The sequence below is a fragment of the Ruditapes philippinarum genome, unplaced genomic scaffold (assembly GCF_026571515.1).
Source record: "Ruditapes philippinarum isolate M1 unplaced genomic scaffold, ASM2657151v2 ctg914_1_1_1_1, whole genome shotgun sequence".
NCBI lineage: Eukaryota > Metazoa > Mollusca > Bivalvia > Venerida > Veneridae > Ruditapes > Ruditapes philippinarum.
The window spans coordinates 66357-91190 of NW_026856575.1; the positions used below are offsets into that span (position 1 = coordinate 66357).

At 34.2% G+C, this 24834-nt stretch overlaps 1 protein-coding gene across 2 annotated transcripts in view; it reads left to right on the forward strand.

Annotated features, from left to right (window-relative positions):
* The window catches only part of LOC132747025 (E3 ubiquitin-protein ligase NRDP1-like), a 30416-nt gene that overhangs the window by 176 nt on the left and 5406 nt on the right, over nucleotides 1-24834 (forward strand). For both annotated transcript variants that reach the window (XM_060736329.1, XM_060736330.1), the window contains exons 2-4: nucleotides 10270-10378; nucleotides 23913-24212; nucleotides 24695-24826. In XM_060736329.1, coding sequence (XP_060592312.1) covers nucleotides 10289-10378; nucleotides 23913-24212; nucleotides 24695-24826 — 522 coding nt within the window. In that variant the 5' untranslated portion in view covers nucleotides 10270-10288. The remainder of the gene's footprint in view (nucleotides 1-10269; nucleotides 10379-23912; nucleotides 24213-24694; nucleotides 24827-24834) is intronic.

A 24834-nucleotide genomic window follows, 5' to 3' on the forward strand; every position in this document is an offset into this window, starting at 1 on the left:
TTGTTGCCAAAAATTTAAGACGGGAACAAATTAACGTGACTAACGTTTCTCAAGAAATTTACATGATTTACAAGTTCTTTCGATTTGTTTCCTCACAAATAGCTTAAGGTCTTCAGCGTACCCGTTTATATATATGACATGACGTGAACGCTGAAGATAACCCCGTAGTGAAAGTCCACCAATAATCGTGCCAGGAATCTGACACGCTCGAATTTATTTATCGAACATGCCACGAAGTAAAGTGAAGCATACCTTGATAAAACGATATATAATCTGTTGATAAGCCAAGGATGGACAAATAAAAATCTTATTAGGAACATAAACTACCTAATAGTTTCCGACAGGTAAAAATTTCGGCACTTGGCCGCCATATTGCCAAAATGTTTGACCACGTGATTACGAGATTGACCTTTATGAACCCATGTGCCTCCAATATTTTTATAGATTCCTTTTTTTAAGATGTTGAAAAAGGTTATTTACTGACTGTTATATTCAATATAATCATATTTAAATACTAAAAAAATTATGACAATAAATAAAAACATTATCTTGAATAAAAATATCGAAATCATGTCAACAAAATATTCTAAATATAGTACACAACTCTATTCAAATCTGTTCCCGCGAATGACGTCATACCAGGTCTCGCGTGGCACTTGAATGCCATGGCCGACTGTAGTCGGCGAAAGTTGATGTTTTACAATTAAATAGGCAATTTTAATGACGGTATTGATATTTTATTACTTGAATTGGTATAGAACGATATTTAAATAATTGTTTTACCGTAAAATGCACAAGAATTGATCGGGTCAAGTGTATTTGCAAGTGAAAAATAAAAATAAATCAACTTATGTTATTCTGGTTAGGTTTCGTAACGGGTCTAATCCAAAACTTTAATGCCGCATCTGGTGAAAAACAAAAATGTTAAAAAGCGGCTTATAAAGTTTTGGAAGCCAGAACTACCTCACAAATAAAGTTAAAGTAACATGAGGTATTGGAAATTTTAAGGTTTTTATAAGTAGTATTGGTGAAAACTGAAATTATTTAAAAGCCCATAGCAGGTTTCACAAGATTTTCCTGAGAAACTAATGCTCAAATCAACATATTCATTTAAATCAAAGTTGTAAAATACACTGATTGACAGTTCCTGAACTAGCAGACAACAGGCTTTTCTTATATAGTAGAATTGCTAGAAAAGATAACTGGTTGCGTATCTCACTGTATAAAACATATGTAATATGGTCTGACATGTAGTAGGTTTAACCGTAAATTTAAATACCTTTAGTGTCAAACAATGTATTGAAATATATACCAGGGCTCATTCTGGGGGGAAATTTTAGGGAGAAGTGACGACCTCGCGAAAATTAGGGAGAAGGGAAACAACCCAATGTGTATGCATTAACCCAGCAAACAAAAGACGTTGTACCAACGTTGTACTGACGTTAGACCCTGACGTTGGGTAAACGTTGGCAGAAGGTTGGATTTGAAAGTTTTTTAGACGTCAGAATCCGACGTCTATACAACGTCATAAAATGACCCTTATCTAACCATAATCCAACCTTTTCTGACCATTATTTGGACATAATCCAACCTTTTGTGACCAATATCTGACCATAATCCAACCTTTTCTGACCATTATCTGACCATAATCCAACCTTTTCTGACCATTATCTGACCATAATCCAACCTTATCTGACCATGATTTAACCTCATTTCAAACTTTTTGGAATATGATTTTTTTTCATTTTAAGCTCATTAGTAGGGTAAACAAATAAGCATTCTTATAATTTTAACAATTTATTTTCAATACGAATCTCATGTACAAAACAATAAATGTGGTACTTTAACAAATGTAACATTAACATAATGTATTTTGAAACTATTAAACTTGACAGTATGTACGTAAATAACGCTTCATGTATTAAATAATTATGTTTTAGATATACAAAATTCTTCATAAACATTAACACTGACATTTTTTATGGTTAACATTCATGCATGTTTTTCTTATATCACCAAGGCTTATTTCCGACTGAACCGATCACCCTGATGTTGGGATTTTCCAATCATCTATCCAACTCACTGATTGTATATTTTTCTTTGTACTTTTTATCTGAATGTTAAATGGAACAATATTGTGAATATTTTGATATTACTACAAATAGCAATGTTCATATATCTTAATTAGCATTCTTCTTTCGTCCACCTCCACTATGGCGATCTGGGTTTAAGCATATCATAATCTAAACCTTTACCGTCTCCAACCTGAGATATCATCATTCACACTATCTGAAATTTAAAAATAAATCAAATAATCACTTACAATTGCAAGAAATAAATCACTTTTACATATTACAATTAAATGAAATTCTGACAAAACAAACTCTCCATCTACTTTAACAAAATAGGCTTATTTTTATTTACTTTAGTTTAAACCATGTAGTTTCATGTACCTATATATCCATTGATTTTAATAAAAATGGCTTCGTTATCAATGTAATATTTTGAAATATACCTGTCACAAAATCTTGTATGTTTTTAGCTCGACTTTTCTATGAAAAGGGGAGCTATCCTACTCGCCCCGGCGTCGGCGTTAGCGTTAGCGTTGGCGTCACACCTTGGTTAAGTTTTTCGTACCACCCCACTTTATTTCAGAAGTATTACAAGTATGGCTTTGAAACTTACCATACTTGTTCACCATCATAACCTCCATCTACAGACAAGAGTACATAACTCTGTCAAGGTTTTTGACAGAATTATGGCCCTTTTTTGACTTAGAAAGTGTATTGAGCTTGGTTAAGTTTTTTGTACCACCTCACTTTATTTCAAAACCATTGGAGGTATTGCTTTGAAACTGACCATACTTGTTTACCATCACGACCTTCATCAACAGACAAGAGGACATAACTCTGTCAAGGTTTTTGACAGAATTATGCCCCTTTTTGACTTAGAAAATACATTGAATATGGGTAAAATCCACTTATTGCCTTAACCCTTTGAGATATTGCTTTGAAACTTTTAATGCTATTTCACATCATTACCCCCATCTGTACGCAAGAGAAGGTAACTCTGTCAAGGATTTGTTTTTAAAAATTAAGGCCTTTTATCGACTTAGAATCTTGGTTAAGTTTTTTGTACCACCTCACTTTATTTCAAAACCATTGGAGGTATTGCTTTGAAACTGACCATACTTGTTTACCATCACGACCTTCATCAACAGACAAGAGGACATAACTCTGTCAAGGTTTTTGACAGAATTATGCCCCTTTTTGACTTAGAAAATACATTGAATATGGGTAAAATCCACTTATTGCCTTAACCCTTTGAGATATTGCTTTGAAACTTTTAATGCTATTTCACATCATTACCCCCATCTGTACGCAAGAGAAGGTAACTCTGTCAAGGATTTGTTTTAAAAATTAAGGCCTTTTATCGACTTAGAATCTTGGTTAAGTTTTTAGTACCAGTCCACTTTTTGACTGAACTGTTTGAGATATTAATTTGAAAGTTGGAATACTTGTTTACAATCATGATTCCCAAACATGTCCAGGAGAAGGTAATTCTGTCAAAGATTTTATTTGAATTATGGCCCTTAACTGTCAATGTTTTGTATTATAGGCAAGCACTAAAAAAGTCGAGCGCGCTGTCTTACGGACAGCTCTTGTTCTTAATAATTTCATCTTCCTCCTCTGAACTTTTGACAGTTGTTGAATTATCATAATTTTCACAATCTCTGATATTCACTGAAAGACAAAACAATATTATGATTATCTAAGCAGGTTTACGAAAACAACCTGATAAAATGTTCAATTAATTATTTTCATTAAGTATGACCTGAAAATTAAGTCAGAAATTACGATTTTTGCCTGCGCAAAATTTAATATGAAAATGATATTTTTTATATTTACAAATGTATTATAATTTATACGAATGCTACAACATCAAAGAAATTCACATGTTACTGTCATTTTTAGCTCGACTTTTCTATGAAAAGGGGAGCTATCCTACTCGCCCCGGCGTCGGCGTTGGCGTCACACCTTGGTTAAGTTTTTCGTACCACCCCACTTTATTTCAGAAGTATTACAAGTATGGCTTTGAAACTTACCATACTTGTTCACCATCATAACCTCCATCTACAGACAAGAGTACATAACTCTGTCAAGGTTTTTGACAGAATTATGGCCCTTTTTTGACTTAGAAAGTGTATTGAGCTTGGTTAAGTTTTTTGTACCACCTCACTTTATTTCAAAACCATTGGAGGTATTGCTTTGAAACTGACCATACTTGTTTACCATCACGACCTTCATCAACAGACAAGAGGACATAACTCTGTCAAGGTTTTTGACAGAATTATGCCCCTTTTTGACTTAGAAAATACATTGAATATGGGTAAAATCCACTTATTGCCTTAACCCTTTGAGATATTGCTTTGAAACTTTTAATGCTATTTCACATCATTACCCCCATCTGTACGCAAGAGAAGGTAACTCTGTCAAGGATTTGTTTTAAAAATTAAGGCCTTTTATCGACTTAGAATCTTGGTTAAGTTTTTAGTACCAGTCCACTTTTTGACTGAACTGTTTGAGATATTAATTTGAAAGTTGGAATACTTGTTTACAATCATGATTCCCAAACATGTCCAGGAGAAGGTAATTCTGTCAAAGATTTTATTTGAATTATGGCCCTTAACTGTCAATGTTTTGTATTATAGGCAAGCACTAAAAAACTTAAAAAATCTAAAAAAATTCATTCCTATCCACTGAACCTGCAGTGTTCAAGGGTATCACACAATTCAGTAAAATAATTCTTCACTAAATATCTTAATGCTCATGGCCATTGTTCACTTTAAAAATACAGAGATTCTTGTATTGCCTTTTACTGCAAAAACTTTTTTTATTGGCAAGCAATAAAAAAGTCGAGCGCGCTGTCTTACGGACAGCTCTTGTTATAGATATAATCTCTGCCCAGCATGATCCGATCTGCTAAGAGTATAAAGGACAGACTGGCTGAGGGTACAAACTTTTATGATATGAGCATACAACTTGTTTCACTATATTCGATAAGCAGGCTAATTAACAAACTATTATTTTTATTGATTTATAACCTTGATAATGTGTTTACTGACTGATAATATGTTGTCTGATTACATTAATGAAAAGATAAGTAGTCGAAAACAATGTGGTTTCAGATATATCTTACCAAAGTTGTATCATTTACAAATGTAAATGTATCAAATGCCATGAATCATTATCATAATATAAGAAACACGTGGTATGCTCATGGGTAAAATACTTCAATTTAACAACCTGTAGTTAAACAACTACACAGACATCAAAATCAAACTGTGCTTGAGACCCTACAGTTATCTTATACATGTGTAAATGACTGGCCCCTCATATAAGCGAAATTCATGTTGATAAGAAATAAGAGGAAATTTTATATAATAGAGTCTAATTAACGTACTGCATTTAACCTTTTATTTATTTCAATTGCTAGTATATTTCATACCATTGATTATGCAAAAAATAATTTGGCAATGGCGATATAGTGTGGGAAAATGATCCGATAATACAAATTGTTCTAAAGCAAATAATAAAGTGCTCTAACGAGGAAACGAAACTATTTATCTCGCGAAATCATGTGACTTTAAGCTTTACCAGTCAAACTTTACAATGATCAATTAACCGTCGAATCCATGCAAACATGTGGTAAATAAGCATTAAAAACAATGAATAACGTTTGCCTACCTTTTTCTATTTGTTTGGAATATACAACTTTGTCTGTCAACCCGTCGTTTTTGTCCGCCAATACAATTGAATTTCAAATCCGATAAGACTCCAATTCGAATTTACTAGATTATTTACCACTATAAAATGAAGCCCACAAAAATGATTACAACTTCATTGTTAATTATTTAAACACTTCTTTGACTAATTCGAGGAGATAAGTTATTATTAAAAAGAAAATAGAGCAAATATATATTATACTGATCTGCGGCTATCCGTTTACCGAGCGCCACCTATCGAATATCGTACGGTAGCCACCCACGTGACACTGTTGTTGTTTTGATTAGGCAAATAAATTTATAATTTTCCCTTTCTAAAGAAACTTAAAATTCTCACTGTTTATGCTTATATTTATATAGATTGGCTTTATAAATAAAATTTACCAATTGTCAGATTATCGACCAAAGTCCGACGTCGAGTCGACGTCAAAATGAAACGTTTATTAGACGTCGGGGTTTCAACGTTGGTTTGACGTTGTGTGAAGGTCGCTGACGTCGCGACCAATTTTCAACATTGATCCAACGTTGTGTCAACGTCGGGTGTTTGCTGGGAACATGCATGGCTATACATCCTTTAATTATAATATAAACACAATTAACATCACTTATAATATTTCTCCAGTTTATTAATTAATTAATAGTAGTATTAATTAATAGTAGTATTAATTAAAAGTAGATGAATTATTTAGTAGTAGATCAGGCAATTGCATCTAAATGTTTTTGAGCTGCAAATATGAATAAAAAATTATTTTTGATATCTATTGATCAGCTATTTATAAGCTTTCTCTAAATATGTGTTTATATATTTTCATGTACATTTGTTGATAATAATGTGTAAGAAAAGATATGATGATAAAATCAATTTCATATTTTTTACTTTACTTTCCTCACCTTTAAAAGAAGATGAAGTCACATTGGATATTGATTAATAATATCTGTTCTATTCTGTTCTGGTAACAGAAATTTCTCTCAAAATCGTTAATGTTGTAATGTCACATTTATATGCATATAATTATGCTTATAAAACAATTTTCAAACATCAAAGAATATGTAAAATATGTACTGCAAACATTTGTGCACATTATATTTGATCACTAAAATTACATACATTCATTTCTTAGTGAAAAATTTGACTGAGAAATTGTAGAAAATTAATTTCTAATTACCTCCCTTTATTTTCATGAAATGTTAAATTCGGTAATATCTTTATAAATAATGCTTTTTAAAATTTACAATATTGATAAATCTTAATCTGAGCGTCATATTTACGAATTTATTTTGAAACAATAAGAACACTTCTTTCCAGACAAATGTTGTTGTTATTATATACACGTGACATGATATACGACCGATATGTAGTTACGCCGGGATGTCTTGCCCACGTGTGTAAACTGTGTCAAATTTGGCATTTCTACAAAGAGAACAATGCCAAACACCCCTACTGTCTACAACATACCAATCGCAAGATTTTTGCGAATTGGCTTTCTTCAATTTTCGCGTAGGTGTAACTATCAGAATCAGTAACTTTCTTACTGCTCGGTTTCGGCATTTCGCCTTGTAGCCATGACGTGAGCAACATAACAATTTTACAGTAAAAATTGATGTTAACAGACTGAAATCATTAAATACTATGATTAAGTTTTTAATCTGGTCGCTGATCATTAATGAAATTGATTATTTTTAATTGACTAACGGTTTTGTGATAGCCGTGAAAAATCCATTGCACATCGCCTTTACTCGGGTTAAAAACCCACCATCGAAGTGCATCGTGTATATCAATTAGGGAAGATTGCACTTGTTTAGATAATCGGGGGAAAAAACAATTTATAATTATCGCCAAATCCCGTATTAAACTCGCAAAACTATCACACAATTATACCGTTTCGGGCCGATGCTCTTATTATTTACTGTTTAGAGTAGGCGGTCTATCGCTTCGCTTACAGGTAGAAGGGTAGTATAAAGCGACGCTGTGATTGGATAATGATAATTAGCGGTCGTCATATGGGCGGATACAATCTCTGCTCTTTACATCGCTAAGTAATTACTATTTGGGAATTAAGATTTTATCGGCGATGTTGACTTCTCTTTGATCAATCGGAAGAGCGAAATTGGAATATACACGGCGAAGTTTTCGCCTGAATCGCCCTTCCGGATGAGCCCTGATATACGGAGACAAGGCTAAGATCACAAGGTTTTCATTGGTGTAATGAATTTTAAAATCAAGACATTAACTCGCCCCAAACTAGCGGTTTAAAAACGGCTAAATTTGCATTGTTTTAGCATTTAAGATATTGATTTTACTTGAAGATAAGGGAAACAACTCGTACTTTTTTGCTCAATATACCTCGGTTATTTACGTAGTTCATAAAGAGACTGTCAATGGATGTATAAACCAAATGGGGCAATTCAGGTGAAAACTGCGCCACATATCTAATCCAATTTTATTCAACCAATATATCTAAGGTCAAATTTGCCGAAAAAATATAGAGTCTCAAGTAGGTAGAAGGGTAGTATAAAGCGACGCTGTGATTGGATAATGATAATTAGCGGTCGTCATATGGGCGGATACAATCTCTGCTCTTTACATCGCTAAGTAATTACTATTTGGGAATTAAGATTTTATCGGCGATGTTGACTTCTCTTTGATCAATCGGAAGAGCGAAATTGGAATATACACGGCGAAGTTTTCGCCTGAATCGCCCTTCCGGATGAGCCCTGATATACGGAGACAAGGCTAAGATTACAAGGTTTTCATTGGTGTAATGAATTTTAAAATCGGACATTAACTCGCCCCAAACTAGCGGTTTAAAAACGGCTAAATTTGCATTGTTTTAGCATTCAAGATATTGATTTTACTTGAAGATAAGGGAAACAACTCGACTTTTTCGCTCAATATACCTCGGTTATTTACGTAGTTCATATAGAGACTGACAATGGGTGTATAAACCAAATGGGGCAATTCAGGTGAAAACTGCGCCATGTATCTAATCCAGTTTTATTCAACCAATATATCTAAGGTCAAATTTGCCGAAAAAAATATAGAGTCTCAAGTAATATTTACCGGGCGATGTCATGAACAAAGTTGGAATCCCCAATGTCAGGACTAACAATTATCATTACACAATCAGAGTGTCGCTATTTACTACGCCTATACCTGTAAGGTTGTATCTGAAAGCGAAAGACCACGTATATTAAAATGAGTCCGAGGCGGGCATAATTGTATGACAATTTAATGATTTTTACAGGGTTTGGTGGTACTTGTGCAATGTCTATGCCAGATTAACTCATCTCATGCTATTTTACCTAATTAATTGATTATTGATGTAAACAATGCACTTCTATGTTGGTGTTTTACACAAGTAAATATAAACTTAAAAGTGCGATGGACTTAAAAGAAAAAAATGTAGGTCAAGGTAACAAAATAATTAATTTCATTCAACAGCGACTGGATATAAACTATCCTGATCATGATTGATTTTAACCTGTAGACATCATATTGTAATGTCGCCCACATCATGGTTACAGGGTGAAATGCCCAAAGCTAACAGTTAAATGCTGATAAATTTATGCGCACCTCAGCAAAAATTTATGAAAGTCGATTTTCCAAAATCACGTAGACAGTGTTGGATGGCGTTACATGCTTTCTCTAAAGAAATGCCAATTTTGACACAGATTAAGCTAAGATCCCGAGAAAACTCCAAATCATGATCTTCTTGAACATTGAAAATTACTAAAAAGTCATTCTTAATTAATTCTACCTGGAGGGAAAAAAATCCTTTTTTTTCTGTCAACTGTTTTCTTACATGTAATTGTTATCCAATGCAGAGAAAATAAGCTTAGTCAAGCATTTATTTTTTAAATAATGCTTATAAATAGATCGTTATCATATTCAAAATAGTCATATATATACATATTTTTTTATATATTCAGCTTAAATGCATTTAGCTGCCCTTAGGGCAGTACATGCTGGTGAATAAATTAGATAAAGAAAATGATCTAAGCATTCAAACTATTGAGTATGGTTCACTCTTTAAAAAAAAGAAGCCAAATTCACATTGCTGTAGCTGAACCATCAGCTCTATAATATTACAAGATAAGATCATCAGTGCAATTTCTAAGTCTATTTAATATTAATTACAATAAAAATTACTTACATATAGTAATAACATTTACTCATGAACTGTTGGAAAATCAACAATGTTATGTCATTAATATAAAGTTGTAAGATGTACCCTGGAATTTGATTGGAAAAGCCCATGTTTGCAGTCTTTGAGTATCCCTTTTACTTGGGACCAAATTTACCTTTCGGCTTTGTTAATATTTGTGTTTCATAATACATGTACTAAGAAGCTGTTAAAAAAATGTGATTAATGTAATGAGTGGTGGATATTAATTAATTGAATTTACTTGTTGTTTTTTTTGGCAACTTTTATTTTATTCTATTTTGTTTTGTTATTGAGCAAAGAATTTTTATTTCGTTACAGGCATGATACATGAGGGAGGATGGGTTACGAGGTGCACAGATTTGAGGGGGATGTTGACGAAGAACTGATATGTCCTATATGTAGTGGTGTTCTTGAGGAGCCATTACAGGTAAACCTTTGTGTAATCAGTGTTTTTTTTCTCTACTTTGGGAATGGTGCCGGTACCAGACTGATTGGGAAAAAAATGCGTTATTTTGACTTAAATTGGGAATTTTTTAAAGCATTTTTTCAGCTACAATTAAGATTAGTCATCATGAATAAAGATAGCTAACAGCTTCCACTGTCCAGGTAGAACTATTGAGTGGTGATTTATATGAATATGTTGGATTCAAATGATTTCAGAGAAATCACTTGGCCTTGTGGGAATTTTGAACAGCCATTTTGGGAATGAAAAATTGGAAATTGGGAATTTTAATGTCTATTTTCTATTGGGAACAGTACCGTTTTAGGGTAGTAGTTATATATAGAAATAAAAACACTGGTAATGATATGCTCCCTCGGGATATGATACTTAAGTTAATAACCATGATACAGCGTTTATAATGTGTATCCCAATACATCATAAGAAGAAGCTAAGAAAGTGTTAACCAGTTTAACTTCATAACAATTTAATTACTTTATTAGATACATGTCTTTGGGAGCACGATTGGAGGTCACTTTCCCAGGCCTGTAACTCTGGCATGGAAATTGACTGCAATATGGCCATACATGCAACATTAAACTTCAAAACTACTGAAGTATACCCTTTAATTTTAATACATGACTGTGACAGTTGGTTACTTTCCAGAGCCCATAACTCTTGGCATACATTTTGACAGAATTATAGTCCGTTGTGAACTTAAAAGATTTTTTAGTTAAAGTTTTACATGCAGTATCAATCTTCAAAACTACTGACAGTTTACACTTAAAACTTAGTGATGTACATGTTTTCTGGATCAAAATTGGAGGTTACTGTCATTAGGCCTGTAACTCTTAATAAAATATGGCACTTTGCGAATGTAGAAAATTATTAATTTTCCAAGACTCAATTTTATGTCAATTATTTTTCTAATGAAATGTTTCTTTTTGTCAATTCCTATTTTACCTAGGCTCTGTTTACTTTCAAAAGTACTGAGCATGCTGTCCTACTGATAGCTCTTTTTATAAGGGCTTTTTGACATAAAGGCTGGAAATACTTTTTTCAAGATTTGTCAACCATTTGATGTAGGTCTGGACCAGTGACTTGTTTGCAAAATTTTAGATAATTCACTTTGTTCTTCCAGAATTTCCATGTTGATTTTACATAATGCCCCAAACGCTTCTAATTCAGACTGAGCTAAGAATCACATAAAATACCTAATTTACAAGATTTGAATATCAATGTTTGTAGGCAATTTTACCTCAGTTGTGCTGATTGAACTCTTTTCTTGTAGAAAAAACTTTTAAATATTTAATAAGAACTGCCTTCTGTGATTCAAGTTAATTTAAAGCTCCCATCATATTAACTGCAAGGTGGCCTATTGTGTTCCCCTGTATGTCAGTCCTTGTGTGAGTCATTATGTGTTTTCAAAAACCTATTCCGGTCCATACTGGGTCATGCATCAAGGGATTTTGAAATAATATGGTATGAATGTGAAGCTTAATAAGCTGGTGTGTCATGTGCAAGACCTAAGTCCTAAGTTCCAAGGTCAGCACTTAGAAAATCTTGTCTGGTCCATCACTCTGCATCAAGGGATTTTGAAAGAATCTGGCACAAATGTTGAACATAAGGAGACAATGTGTCATGCTAGATCCCTAGCTCAGTTTTAGCCGGATAGAATATATCAAAGAAAATCGTTTGTGTATTGTTGTTTGTTGTTCTGGAATTTCGGCACAATATCTTAAATTCTTTTTTGCAAGAATGAAACGAAAGCAAACGAACATTTTGCAAGAATGAAATGAATGCAAAATTTTGCCTAGAAAATGCCGAAAATATTCGACAATAATTCAAAATTGCACTCATTTGTAATTTGAGAAAACAGTCTTTAAACTTGGGGCGTAAATAGTCGATATTTTATCCTTTTGTCAGTAAAATTTGCTAATTTCCAATTAACTGTTGATCAAATATATAAAATTATCACCTTGTGTTATATCTGGTAATTACACCTACAGCGCGTGTATACATTAGTCTGATCTCTATTGCGTGATAATGATCGAAAGCGTTATCGCTGATTGGCTAATCGCTTCACGGGTCGATGTGCATAGGACCGCCTACCTATAGACTGACACGCGCTGACTTGTGGTTGTAAACAATCGGTAATGTTTATGCGTCCCCAGGCAAAATTAAGCGTACATGGAATCCTTGCTCTGAAATATTTGCGTCCAGCGGCAATAAACATGCGTACCGGGACGCCAAAATAAGCGTCCCCGAGAACCCTGTTTAGGATTTTTGTAATAAGATCCTTGAAGTTATAATTTATAGGTCTGAGTTCAGAGCAGGATATGTGGGGTTATGGGTTAAGGGTTATTATGATAAACATATTTTTGAAGAAAAATAATTAGAATAAACTTGTATCAGAGCAAAGGAAATTTTAGAAAAGCACTTGTAATCTTGCTGTGCACAAGTTATAATAATATAATGGAACTTTAACCATTCAACTTTGTTAAATCTGTTAAAACTTATTTCTACCTTAACTTGTGAAATGGACTAGTAAAAAGTCTGGTCAGACTGCTGCAAAGTTTTTAAAAAAAAGCCTGGCATTTTAATAATGACATAGGTAACAGTTAAAAATCTGCTGGATAGTTCAGACAAGCCTGGCATGACATAGGTAACAGTTAAAAATCTGCTGGATAGTTCAAACAAGCCTGGCATGACATAGGTAACAGTTTAAAATCTGCTGGATAGTTCAGACAAGCCTGGCATGACATAGGTAACAGTTAAAAATCTGCTGGATAGTTCAGACAAGCCTGGCATGACATAGGTAACAGTTTAAAATCTGCTGGATAGTTCAGACAAGCCTGGCATTATAATAATGACATAGGTAACAGTTCAAAATCTGCTGGATAGTTCAGACAAGCCTGGCATTATAATAATGACATAGGTAACAGTTCAAAATCTGCTGGATAGTTCAGACAAGCCTGGCATTATAATGGTGACATAGGTAACAGTTTAAAATCTGCTGGGCAGTTCAGACAAGCTTGGCATTATAATAATGACATAGGTAACACAGGGTTCCCTCTGGGTCAAAATGAGTTGGCGCCACCAAATTCGCCAATCAGAAAAAGTGGGAGCCAATATGGAGCCAGTAATTCTGCAAGAGAGACATGCCTATCTTTAGCAGTTATATATCATTAAGATTACAAACACATATTTATAATGTTTCATTTTATTACAGCTGCACATGTTTATTATCTAAAATATAGACATAGTATTATGTGGTTTTCAAATGCCATTTGAATGAATGCATGTGACAACATAAATAACATCACGGACGGTCTTTCATTTCTAACACCATTTGACCACATGTGTAATTATCAGTGCTCCAAGTCAGAGGATTAAAGATGTAAATTGTACCAATTAACACATTGACACTTTTATCTTGTCATGTTCCTGAAGTGTCACACAATTCACGGTGCATATCCATATTGGTACCCTCTTTGCGGAATCTGCTGAAACGGTACCCTATTTGCACATGCACAGGTCTTTCTCTGCTAAAAACAAACCAGCGATAGATAACAATCCAGTAAAATTTCATTGTAATTAGTAAAGGAGGTATGAAACTTAGAAAACATGTATACCAGGGAACACTAGAATGTTTTATTTATGTGTTGATTTGTCATGTGTCCGTTTTTCATGTACAGCAACTTCACAATAAGCTACAAAAAATTGACAAGTCTTGCCTCGTCCATCACCGCGACATACTATTCGGGCTGCAATGAACCTGTGGCTTCATTATATATTCATCATACATATTTAATATGTTCATTTACATATCATCATCGGACAAATGGCAGTATATTGTCAAAAATAAATGTCAAATTCATAAAATCACCCTACTTTTCGATTTTTTGTAGCTTATTGTGAAGTTGCAGTACATGAAAAACGGGCACATGACAAATCAGCACATAAATAAAACATTCTAGTTTTCCGTGGTATACATGTTTTTCTAAGTGTTATATAGAGGATATTTGTTTAGTTCAGTGTAAGATCGGAATATATTTCACTGAGTGAGCACCAAAAGGTATATTTCACGAGTGGCGCAGCCACGAGTGAAATATGAACTTTTGGTGTTCACAAGGTGAAATATATTTCGATCTTACACTGAACTAAATAAATTTTCTTTTTATTATATGCAAAAAAACGTTGTAAAAAGGCATTAAACCTATCACTGAATGAAAAGTGCGCCAAATAATAATACAACGTGACGTCATTTACGACGTCACGGCATTAATATGGTACCCAGTACTGTGTACGCTGGTATTTCACTGAAACAACGTAAGGGGTTTAAATTCAAAACAGTGAAATTATCAAAGTGGTAATTTCACTGTTTCAAACAGTGAAATTACCAGTTTTATATCACTGATATATTTCTATAAACCACCGAAAAGCATGTAATAAACCTCCTTAACTTATTACAATGAAATTTTACTGGATTGTTATCCATCGCAGTTTGTTTTTAGCAGAGAATGACCTGTGCATGTGCAAATTGGGTACCGTTTCAGCAGATTTCGCAAAGAGGGTACCAATATGGATATGCACCGTGCAATTGATGACATAATTGATGATACAGTTTGATAAACAATCTAATCGCGGGTGACCTTTCACATTAGGGCCACTTATGTAATTGACGTGGCTGCTTATGATATGTAAGTGTACTAGTTGTCGGATGCTTTTATTTTACATTTGCGCCAGAAAATTCGCCAATTAAAGATTTTATGCGCCAAAATTCATATTTTGTTGCATTTGGCGACATTGGCGAGCGACAGCGGGAACCCTGGTAACAGTTAAAAATCTGCTGGATAGTTCAGACAAGCCTGGCATTATAATGGTGACATAGGTAACAGTTAAAAATCTGCTGGATAGTTCAGACAAGCCTGGCATTATAATGGTGACATAGGTAACAGTTTAAAATCTGCTGGATAGTTCAGACAAGCCTGGCATTATAATGGTGACATAGGTAACAGTTAAAAATCTGCTGGATAGTTCAGACAAGCCTGGCATTATAATGGTGACATAGGTAACAGTTAAAAATCTGCTGGATAGTTCAGACAAGCCTGGCATTATAATGGTGACATAGGTAACAGTTTAAAATCTGCTGGATAGTTCAGACAAGCCTGGCATTATAATGGTGACATAGGTAACAGTTTAAAATCTGCTGGATAGTTCAGACAAGCCTGGCATTATAATGGTGACATAGGTAACAGTTTAAAATCTGCTGGATAGTTCAGACAAGCCTGGCTTTATATTGGTCAGCAGTGATTTTTTTAACGTTTTTTCACAGCAACCCGTACCCCTGAAATTGTGAATTTTTAGCGCGATAATCTGTTAAATTGTGAAAAAATAAACAAGAATTAATCATCATCTGTAGTCACTTTAATCATATATTTTATAATAATATTCATGGCTTTCTTTTTTTTATTCCCTCAAATATATCAATCAAATTCTCAAGATTGTCAATTGTCAGTTCATTATTTTGTTTGGTACTGAAAAGCAATCCTGCTAATTGTGAATTGTTTACACATTTTTGTGAATTTTTTATGTTTTTTGGCATTGTGAAGAGGCCTTATTTCAGGGTCAAACTCAGCCAAAAAAAATCACTGTGGTGACATAGGCAACAATTTAAAATCTGCTGGATAGTTCAGACAAGCCTGGCATTATAATAATGACATAGGTAACAGTTTAAAATCTGCTGGATAGTTCAGACAAGCCTGGCATTATAATAATGACATAGGTAACAGTTCAAAATCTGCTGGATAGTTCAGACAAGCCTGGCATTATAATAATGACATAGGTAACAGTTTAAAATCTGTTGGATAGTTTACACAAGCCTGGCATTATAATGGTGACATAGGCAACAGTTTAAAATCTGCTGGTAATTTTCAGACAAGTCTGGCTTCATAATGGTGACCTCGGCAACAATTTAAACTCTGTCTTAAAGTTCAATCAAGCCTGAATTTATAATGGCCTCATAGGCAATAGTAAAAACTCTGCCTTGAAGTTCGATCAAACATGGTTTTATAATGGCTGCATTAGCAACAGTATAATCTCTGCCATGTAGTTCAGTCAAGTCTGGTTTTATAATAGAGGCATTGGCAACAGTATAAACTTCTGCTGTAAAGTTCAGTCAAGCCTAGTTTTATAATGGCTGCATTGGCAACAGTATAATCTCTGCCATGTAGTTCAGTCAAGCCTAGTTTTATAATGTCTGCATCGGCAACAGTATAATCTCTGCCATGAAGTTCAGTCAAGCCTAGTTTTATAATGGTGGCATTGGTTACAGTATAATTTCTGCCATGAAGTTCAGTCAAGGGTGGTTCTATAATGGCGATGTTGGCAACAGTTTAAACTCTGCCATGAAGTTCTGTCAAGCCTGGTTTTATAATGGCTTCTTTGGCAATAAAATAAATTCTTCCTTGTAATTCAGTCAAGTCTAGTTTTATAATGGTGGCATTGGCAACAGTATAATTTCTGCCATGAAGTTCAGTCAAGGGTGGTTCTATAATGGCGATGTTGGCAACAGTTTAAACTCTGTCAGGAAGTTCTGTCAAGCCTGGTTTTATAATGGCAACATTGGCAACAATATAAATTCTGCCTTGTAATTCAGTCAAGCCTAGTTTTATAATGGTGGCATTGGCAACAGTATAAACTTTTGTCGTGAAGTTCAGTCAAGTCTGGTTTTATATTGACAGCATTGGCAACAGTTTAAAGTCTATCTTAAAGTTCAGTCAAGCCTTGTTTTATAATGGCAGCATTGGCAACAGTATAAACTTCTGCCGTAAAGTTCAGTCAAGCCTGGTTTTATAATGGCAGCATTGGCAACAGTATAAACTTCTGCCGTAAAGTTCAGTCAAGCCTGCCTGGTTTTATAATGGCAGCATTGGCAACAGTATAAACTTCTGCCGTGAAGTTCAGTCAAGCCTGGTTTTATAATGGCAGCTATGGCAACAGTATAAACTTCTGCCGTGAAGTTCAGTCAAGCCTGGTTTTATAATGGCAGCATATGGCAACAGTATATACTTCTGCCGTGAAGTTCAGTCAAGCCTGGTTTTATAACGGCACCATTGGCAACAGTATAAACTTCTGCCGTAAAGTTCAGTCAAGCCTGGTTTTATAAGGGCAGCATTGGCAACAGTATATACTTCTGCCGTGAAGTTCAGTCAAGCCTGGTTTTATTAAGGCACCATTGGCAACAGTATAAACTTCTGCCGTGAAGTTCAGTCAAGCCTGGTTTTATAACGGCACCATTTGCAACAGTATAAACTTCTGCTGTAAAGTTCAGTCAAGCCTGGTTTTATAATGGCAGCATTGGCAACAGTATATACTTCTGCTGTGAAGTTCAGTCAAGCCTGGTTTTATAATGGCAGTATTGGCAACAGTATAAACTTCTGCCGTGAAGTTCAGTCAAGCCTGGTTTTATAATGGCAGCATTGGCAACAGTATAAACTTCTGCTGTGAAGTTCAGTCAAGTCTGGTTTTATAATGGCAGCATTGGCAACAGTATAAACTTCTGCCGTGAAGTTCAGTCAAGCCTGGTTTTATAATGGCAGTATTGGCAACAGTATAAACTTCTGCCGTGAAGTTCAGTCAAGTCTGGTTTTACAATGGCAGCATTGGCAACAGTATAAACTCTGCCTTGAAGTTCAGACAAGCCTGGTTTTATAATGGCAGCATTGGCAGCACAGTTTGGTCAGACAACTTATTAGTTTAGTCAAGTCCAGCTTTATAATGGTGATATATTCAACTTGGAAATTCAGACAAGCTGGACTTTATAATGGTGATATAGTCAACTTTGAAGTTCAGGCAAGCTGGACTTTATAATGGTGATATAGTCAACTTGAAAGTTCAGGCAAGCTGGACTTTATAATTGTGATATAGTCAAGTTGAAAGTTCAGACAAGCTGGACTTTATAATGGTGATATAGTCAACTTTGAAGTTCAGGCAAGCTGGACTTTATAATGGTGATATAGTCAACTTTGAAGTTCAGGCAAGCTGGACTTTATAATGGTGATATAGTCAACTTTGAAGTTCAGGCAAGCTGGACTTTATAATGGTGATATAGTCAACTTTGAAGTTCAGGCAAGCTGGACTTTATAATGGTGATATAGTCAACTTGGAAGTTCAGGCAAGCTGGACTTTATAATGTTGATATAGTCAACTTTGAAGTTCAGGCAAGCTGGACTTTATAATGGTGATATAGTTAACTTGGAAGTTCAGGCAAGCTGGACTAAATAATGGGAATATATGTCACAGGGTGAGAAAAATTTGCAGTCTGACTAGGACTCGAACCCGGGACCCTCGGAATACCGTTCCGCGGCTCTACTGAGCTATCCGGCCGCTTACACATCTTCTCCCGTAAATAGTGAACAATTCTGAACCGTGACATATAGTCAACTTTGAAGTTCAGGCAAGCTGGACTTTATAATGGTGATATAGTCAACTTGAAAGTTCAGGCAAGCTGGACTTTATAATGGTGATATAGTCAACTTGAAAGTTCAGACAAGCTGGACTTTATAATGGTGATATAGTCAACTTTGAAGTTCAGGCAAGCTGGACTTTATAATGGTGATATAGTCAACTTGGAAGTTCAGGCAAGCTGGACTTTATAATGGTGATATAGTCAACTTTGAAGTTCAGGCAAGCTGGACTTTATAATGGTGATATAGTTAACTTGGAAGTTCAGGCAAGCTGGACTAAATAATGGGAATATATGTCACAGGGTGAGAAAAATTTGCAGTCTGACTAGGACTCGAACCCGGGACCCTCGGAATACCGTTCCGCGGCTCTACTGAGCTATCCGGCCGCTTACACATCTTCTCCCCTAAATAGTGAACAATTCTGAACATATAGTCAACTTTGAAGTTCAGGCAAGCTGGACTTTATAATGGTGATATAGTCAACTTGAAAGTTCAGGCAAGCTGGACTTTATAATGGTGATATAGTCAAGTTGAAAGTTCAGACAAGCTGGACTTTATAATGGTGATATAGTCAACTTTGAAGTTCAGGCAAGCTGGACTTTATAATGGTGATATAGTCAACTTTGAAGTTCAGGCAAGCTGGACTTTATAATGGTGATATAGTCAACTTGGAAGTTCAGGCAAGCTGGACTTTATAATGGTGATATAGTTAACTTGGAAGTTCAGGCAAGCTGGACTAAATAATGGGAATATATGTCACAGGGTGAGAAAAATTTGCAGCCTGACCAGGACTCGAACCCGGGACCCTCGGAATACCGTTCCGCGGCTCTACTGAGCTATCCGGCCACTTACACATCTTCTCCCCTAAATAGTGAACAGTTCTGAACCGTGACATATAGTCAACTTTGAAGTTCAGGCAAGCTGGACTTTATAATGGTGATATAGTCAACTTTAAAGTTCAGGCAAGCTGGACTTTATAATGGTGATATAGTCAACATGGAAGTTCAGGCAAGCTGGACTTTATTATGCCCCCGCCATATAATGGCATTTGTTACCCTGTTCCGTCATTCCGTAATTCCGTCATTTCGTCCTTCCGTCATCATCAGTTTCCGTTCATTATCTTAATAACTGTTGCACATATTGAACTCAAATTTGACATATAGATATGACATGAGAAAATACAGGTCAAGTTCGAAATTGGTCATGGTTCGATGATTTTTGGCAGAGTTATGCCCCTTTTACTTTGAAAATAATATGAAATTTTCAGTTTCCGTTCATTATCTCCCCAACGGTAAAACACATTCAACTCAAACTTGACATATGGATATGTCATGAGAAAATACAGGTCAAGTTCAAATTTGGTCATGGTTCGATGATTTTTGGCAGAGTTATGCCCCTTTTACTTTGAAAATAATATGAAATTTTCAAATTCGTTCATTAACTCCCCAATGGTACAACACATTCAACTCAAACTTGACATATGGATACGTCAAAGGAATGCGCAGGCCAAGTTCGAATTTGGTCATTGTTTGATGATTTTTGGCAGAGTTATGCCCCTTTTACTTTGAAAATAATATAAAATTTTCAGTTTCGGTTTATTATCTCCCCAACAGTATTACACATTCAACTCAAATTTGACATATGGATATGTCAAAGGAATGCGCATGCCAAGTTCGAATTTGGTCATGGTTCAATGATTTTTGGCAGAGTAATGCCCCTTTCACTTTGAAAATGATATGAAATTTACAGTTTCTGTTCATTATCAACCCAACAGTGTTACATATTCAACTCAAAATTGATATATGGATATGTCAAAGGAATGCGCAGGTCAAGTTGGAATTTGGTCATGGTTCGATGATTTTTTGGCAGAGTTATGTCCCTTTCACTTTGAAAATAATATAGATACATCTTAGGAATAAGCAGTTTAAGTTTGAATTTGGTCGTTGTTCAATGATTTTGGACAAACTTATCTTTCCTGAATGTTGGAAAAAATTTTGAACTTTCAGTTTCAGCACTCATACTTTTGTGGAAATGTATATAGCCATTATTTTGGCTACAAATATGCAATTTGCTATTTTCAAAAGGTTAAGACTGAATCATTTCAGTGCCTTGAACATTGTATAAAAATGGTTTGTGTTAACATTGAAAAGTTTTAAGGGCTTTGAACAAAGAATGAAAAAAATAATTTGTGCAAACAAATTTGGAACTAAATATTATAACATTTGAAATTTTGGCTGCATGCGGGGGCATCCGTGGCATGATGACACATTTTTAGTAATGGTGATATAGTCAAGTTGGAAGTTCAGGCAAGCTGGACTTTATAATGGTGATATAGTCAACTTGAAAGTTCAGGCAAGCTGGACTTTATAATGGTGATATAGTCAACTTGAAAGTTCAGGCAAGCTGGACTTTATAATGTTGATATAGTCAACTTGAAAGTTCAGGCAAGCTGGACTTTATAATGGTGATAAAGACAACTTTGAAGTTCAGGCAAGCTGGACTTTATAATGGTGAAATAGTCAACTTGGAAGTTCAGGCATGCTGGACTTTATATTGGTGATATAGACAACTTGAAAGTTCTGGCAAGCTGGACTTTATAATGGTGATATAGAAAATACTGATATTGTGAAAAAGTTGAAAAAAAATAATATTGAAATGAATTGCATGATTATATTGTAAAATGTCCTTGGTGTCAAAGGTCACGAAGCCAAGTCAAGTACAGTGAGCTTATTCATAGGTTATTAATCCATATAATCCTTGAATCGTTGTGAAAGTGTGTCTTGCATTTTAATCTCGGATTAAAGGTATTAAACACAAAGAAAATGTTCGGACATTAGTGTTGCGCTGTATTGAGCAAGAAAACTTTACTAGCGTTCCGTGTTTTGACGGGGAATATATTGTGTTTTTGTTTTATTTAGATAATAAAGTAGATTATTCAGAGAGAGAGAAAAATATTTTAGAATATTAAGATTGTTGTTTTATCAATATTGAAGGAGGATTTGATGATCAAAGGGAAAAAAAGGAAATATTGATTATTTATACATGTATGTTTTATCTGGAATTTTATAAAATTGATATATATTTTTTAAGGATAATTTTCCTAATAATTTTCTTATTTAGAATAATGGAATATAAGGAAGAAAATGTGTGAAGAAAAATATTTGAATAAATAATAATAACATTTGTTACTTAAAATTATGTTCAATAAGACATAGATATGTCTAGATTTTAATAATTCCCAGTTTTGAAAATATAATTTATAACTACAAGTGGTACTTCTAATCTGTAATGTAGGAATTACCATTGACATGTTTTTACCTTTATTGCTACAAATGATGTCTTTTAAAATGAGAAAATTTAGCAAGATTATAATAAGAAAATTGGGAAATGTAAAAATCTTTTTACACTACATATTTATACATTTTTCTTTGGATGATACTAGCAGAGCTGTCATTAATTGAGAACAAAGCATATTTAGGATACATGTATATCTCTGTGGTCTAGGGGTTAGAGTCGATGACTTCTAATCCAGTTAACTCTCTGGCGTGGGTTTGATCCCCGGGAGATGCTTTGGTAGTTTAGCGCGGAGGAAGGTAGTCTAGTACTGGTGTAACTCTCCAGGAATGATGGTTAGGAAACTACCCGCCTATATGACTGAAATACTGTTGGGAATAGGCGTAAAATAATGAAACAAACAAATAAAATATCAATATCAGATATCAAATATTGATGATACACAAATATATAGATAGCATAATATTAGACATGGACATGTGATGAATTTTCATAATTTCTAAATATAAGTAATTAATCAAAATCAAATGTGTATTGATTGACAGAAAAATATGGACGATAAATCAATATCATTGCAATCCATCACTGCTCTAAATATACCTACTGTATTTTAATAACATATTTATTTCCTAAAGAACCATATGTGCCTGTAAAATTGAGCTTGTTGGGGTAAATTTTCACAATATTTGGTAATTTTCAAGAGTAAATTGAAAGTTTTCAATGGTTTTGACAATAATGTCATCCACACTCTCCCATTTGAGAGATAGGTTGTATTAGATTTTACATGTTCAATGCTAAACTAGATTATTGTGGGATACATGGTGTATATGTAATTGAAATGGTTAATTCTGGCAACTAGATATATTTACTACAGAGATATAGCTTTAACATGAAGATTATTGACTGTTGTCTTTGCCAGAAGTTTTATTGTTTGTAGGGTATGACTGTCTATTAGTTAAGAGACTAGCTTGTCATAAATAATGTTGTTTTTTTTTCCCAATGCCTGAAATAATAGAGAATAACAATACTGATATTGAACTTATTGCTGAGAAAAACAGGAATGATTTCATGTGACCTTACTTGGTATTGTTGTGACTTTAAGGGTGTAAAGCCTTTACTGGCAAAATGTATTCAATTTCAGCATTGTTTTGCTAAATTGGGAACAGGCCTACAGCCTTTGTCTCTTGATTTTGGGAAAATTATAGTGAAAATGCTTATTTACAAAGTAAAAAAGCTTAATATTTTGGAGAAAACTGCATGACTTTAAAGGAAAAGTTTATAAGGAAGAGACCTTTAATAGGCCTCTGTTATATTATATTGTATACATACTGATATTGCATGTGTTTCAAGATTTTACAATTGTTTAGGTTATGTATTCTTGATAGTCAAATCTGAAGAGAATTTTAGTAGAAATTGTCCCTGTTATTTAATGTAGATAAATTGAATAAGGAAACAGATAACATTCCCTAACAAAATATTTATTGCTAATTCAAGTGCAATTTGCAGTATTTTTGCACATGCCCAAAAGGTTTATTTAAAATCCATGAACAATAATTTGTTCTTTCAATTTAGTAAGTTTGGTAGCATTTCTGCCTTCAGACCTACCTACCTATTACAGATGGGCAAGTTTAGCAGTACATCTACTTGTAAATCTGTGTGAAAGTAACTCTTGGAATAAATTGTATTTTACAAAATAACTAATATTTTGTATATTAAAGGTATTTTATATATACTAATTTTCATAATCTTTATTACAGGCCCCAGCATGTGAACATGCCTTCTGTGCTTCCTGTATTCAGGAGTGGTTGACAAGGCAACCAACCTGTCCGGTAGACCGCAACCCTATCACACCAAACCAGCTGAAACCGGTTCCTAGAATTCTACGTAATCTTTTGTCTCGCCTCCACATTACATGTGATAACAAAGAGTATGGTTGTACAGTGGTTGTGAAACTAGACATGTTACCAAATCATCTGAATGAGTGTGAATTTAATCCTAAAAAACCAGTCCATTGTGAGCTTGGTTGTGGACTGGTTGTGCCAAAGGATGAACTCAAAGTAAGCTAATTGAAGAAAAGATTAATTAATGGTATCAAGTAGTGAATGTGAGCTATAAAAGAGTGCTTTCATTTAACTTGTTACATAAAAGTAATGAACATAAAGTGAATTAATTGCAAAAGTAAGTGTAATTTGACTGATTAACTTAAAGTTTGCTAATTAAAGAAAACATTTTTGTGGACAGAATGAAATTACTTTAAAATAAACAAATAGGTTTATTGAATTTAAAGTAAGGAATCTTCAGAAAAGGTTCATTAAAGAATAGTTATTGCTAGTTAATGGCAAATAAGTTGTCACAATTCTGTGAGTAAATGTTTAACTGAAGAAGTGCTGTTAGTCATGTTAATAATCAAGTTCCAAAATTGTGAAAATAGTTTAACTAGAAAGGTATGTAAAAGAAGTTCCCAGATGGCTACCTGGCCTTTGTTTACAGGTTTGACTGTTTTAACATGTATGTAATTTTAACAACATGTATATTTTAGGAACATAACTGTGTGCGAGAGTTACGCAACCTTGTTAATCAGCAGACGCAGAAAATGGCAGAGATGCAGACGGAAATTGCCGAGCACAAACTTCAAATAAATGAACAAAAACGCGAACTGCAACTTTTAAAGGTATTTAA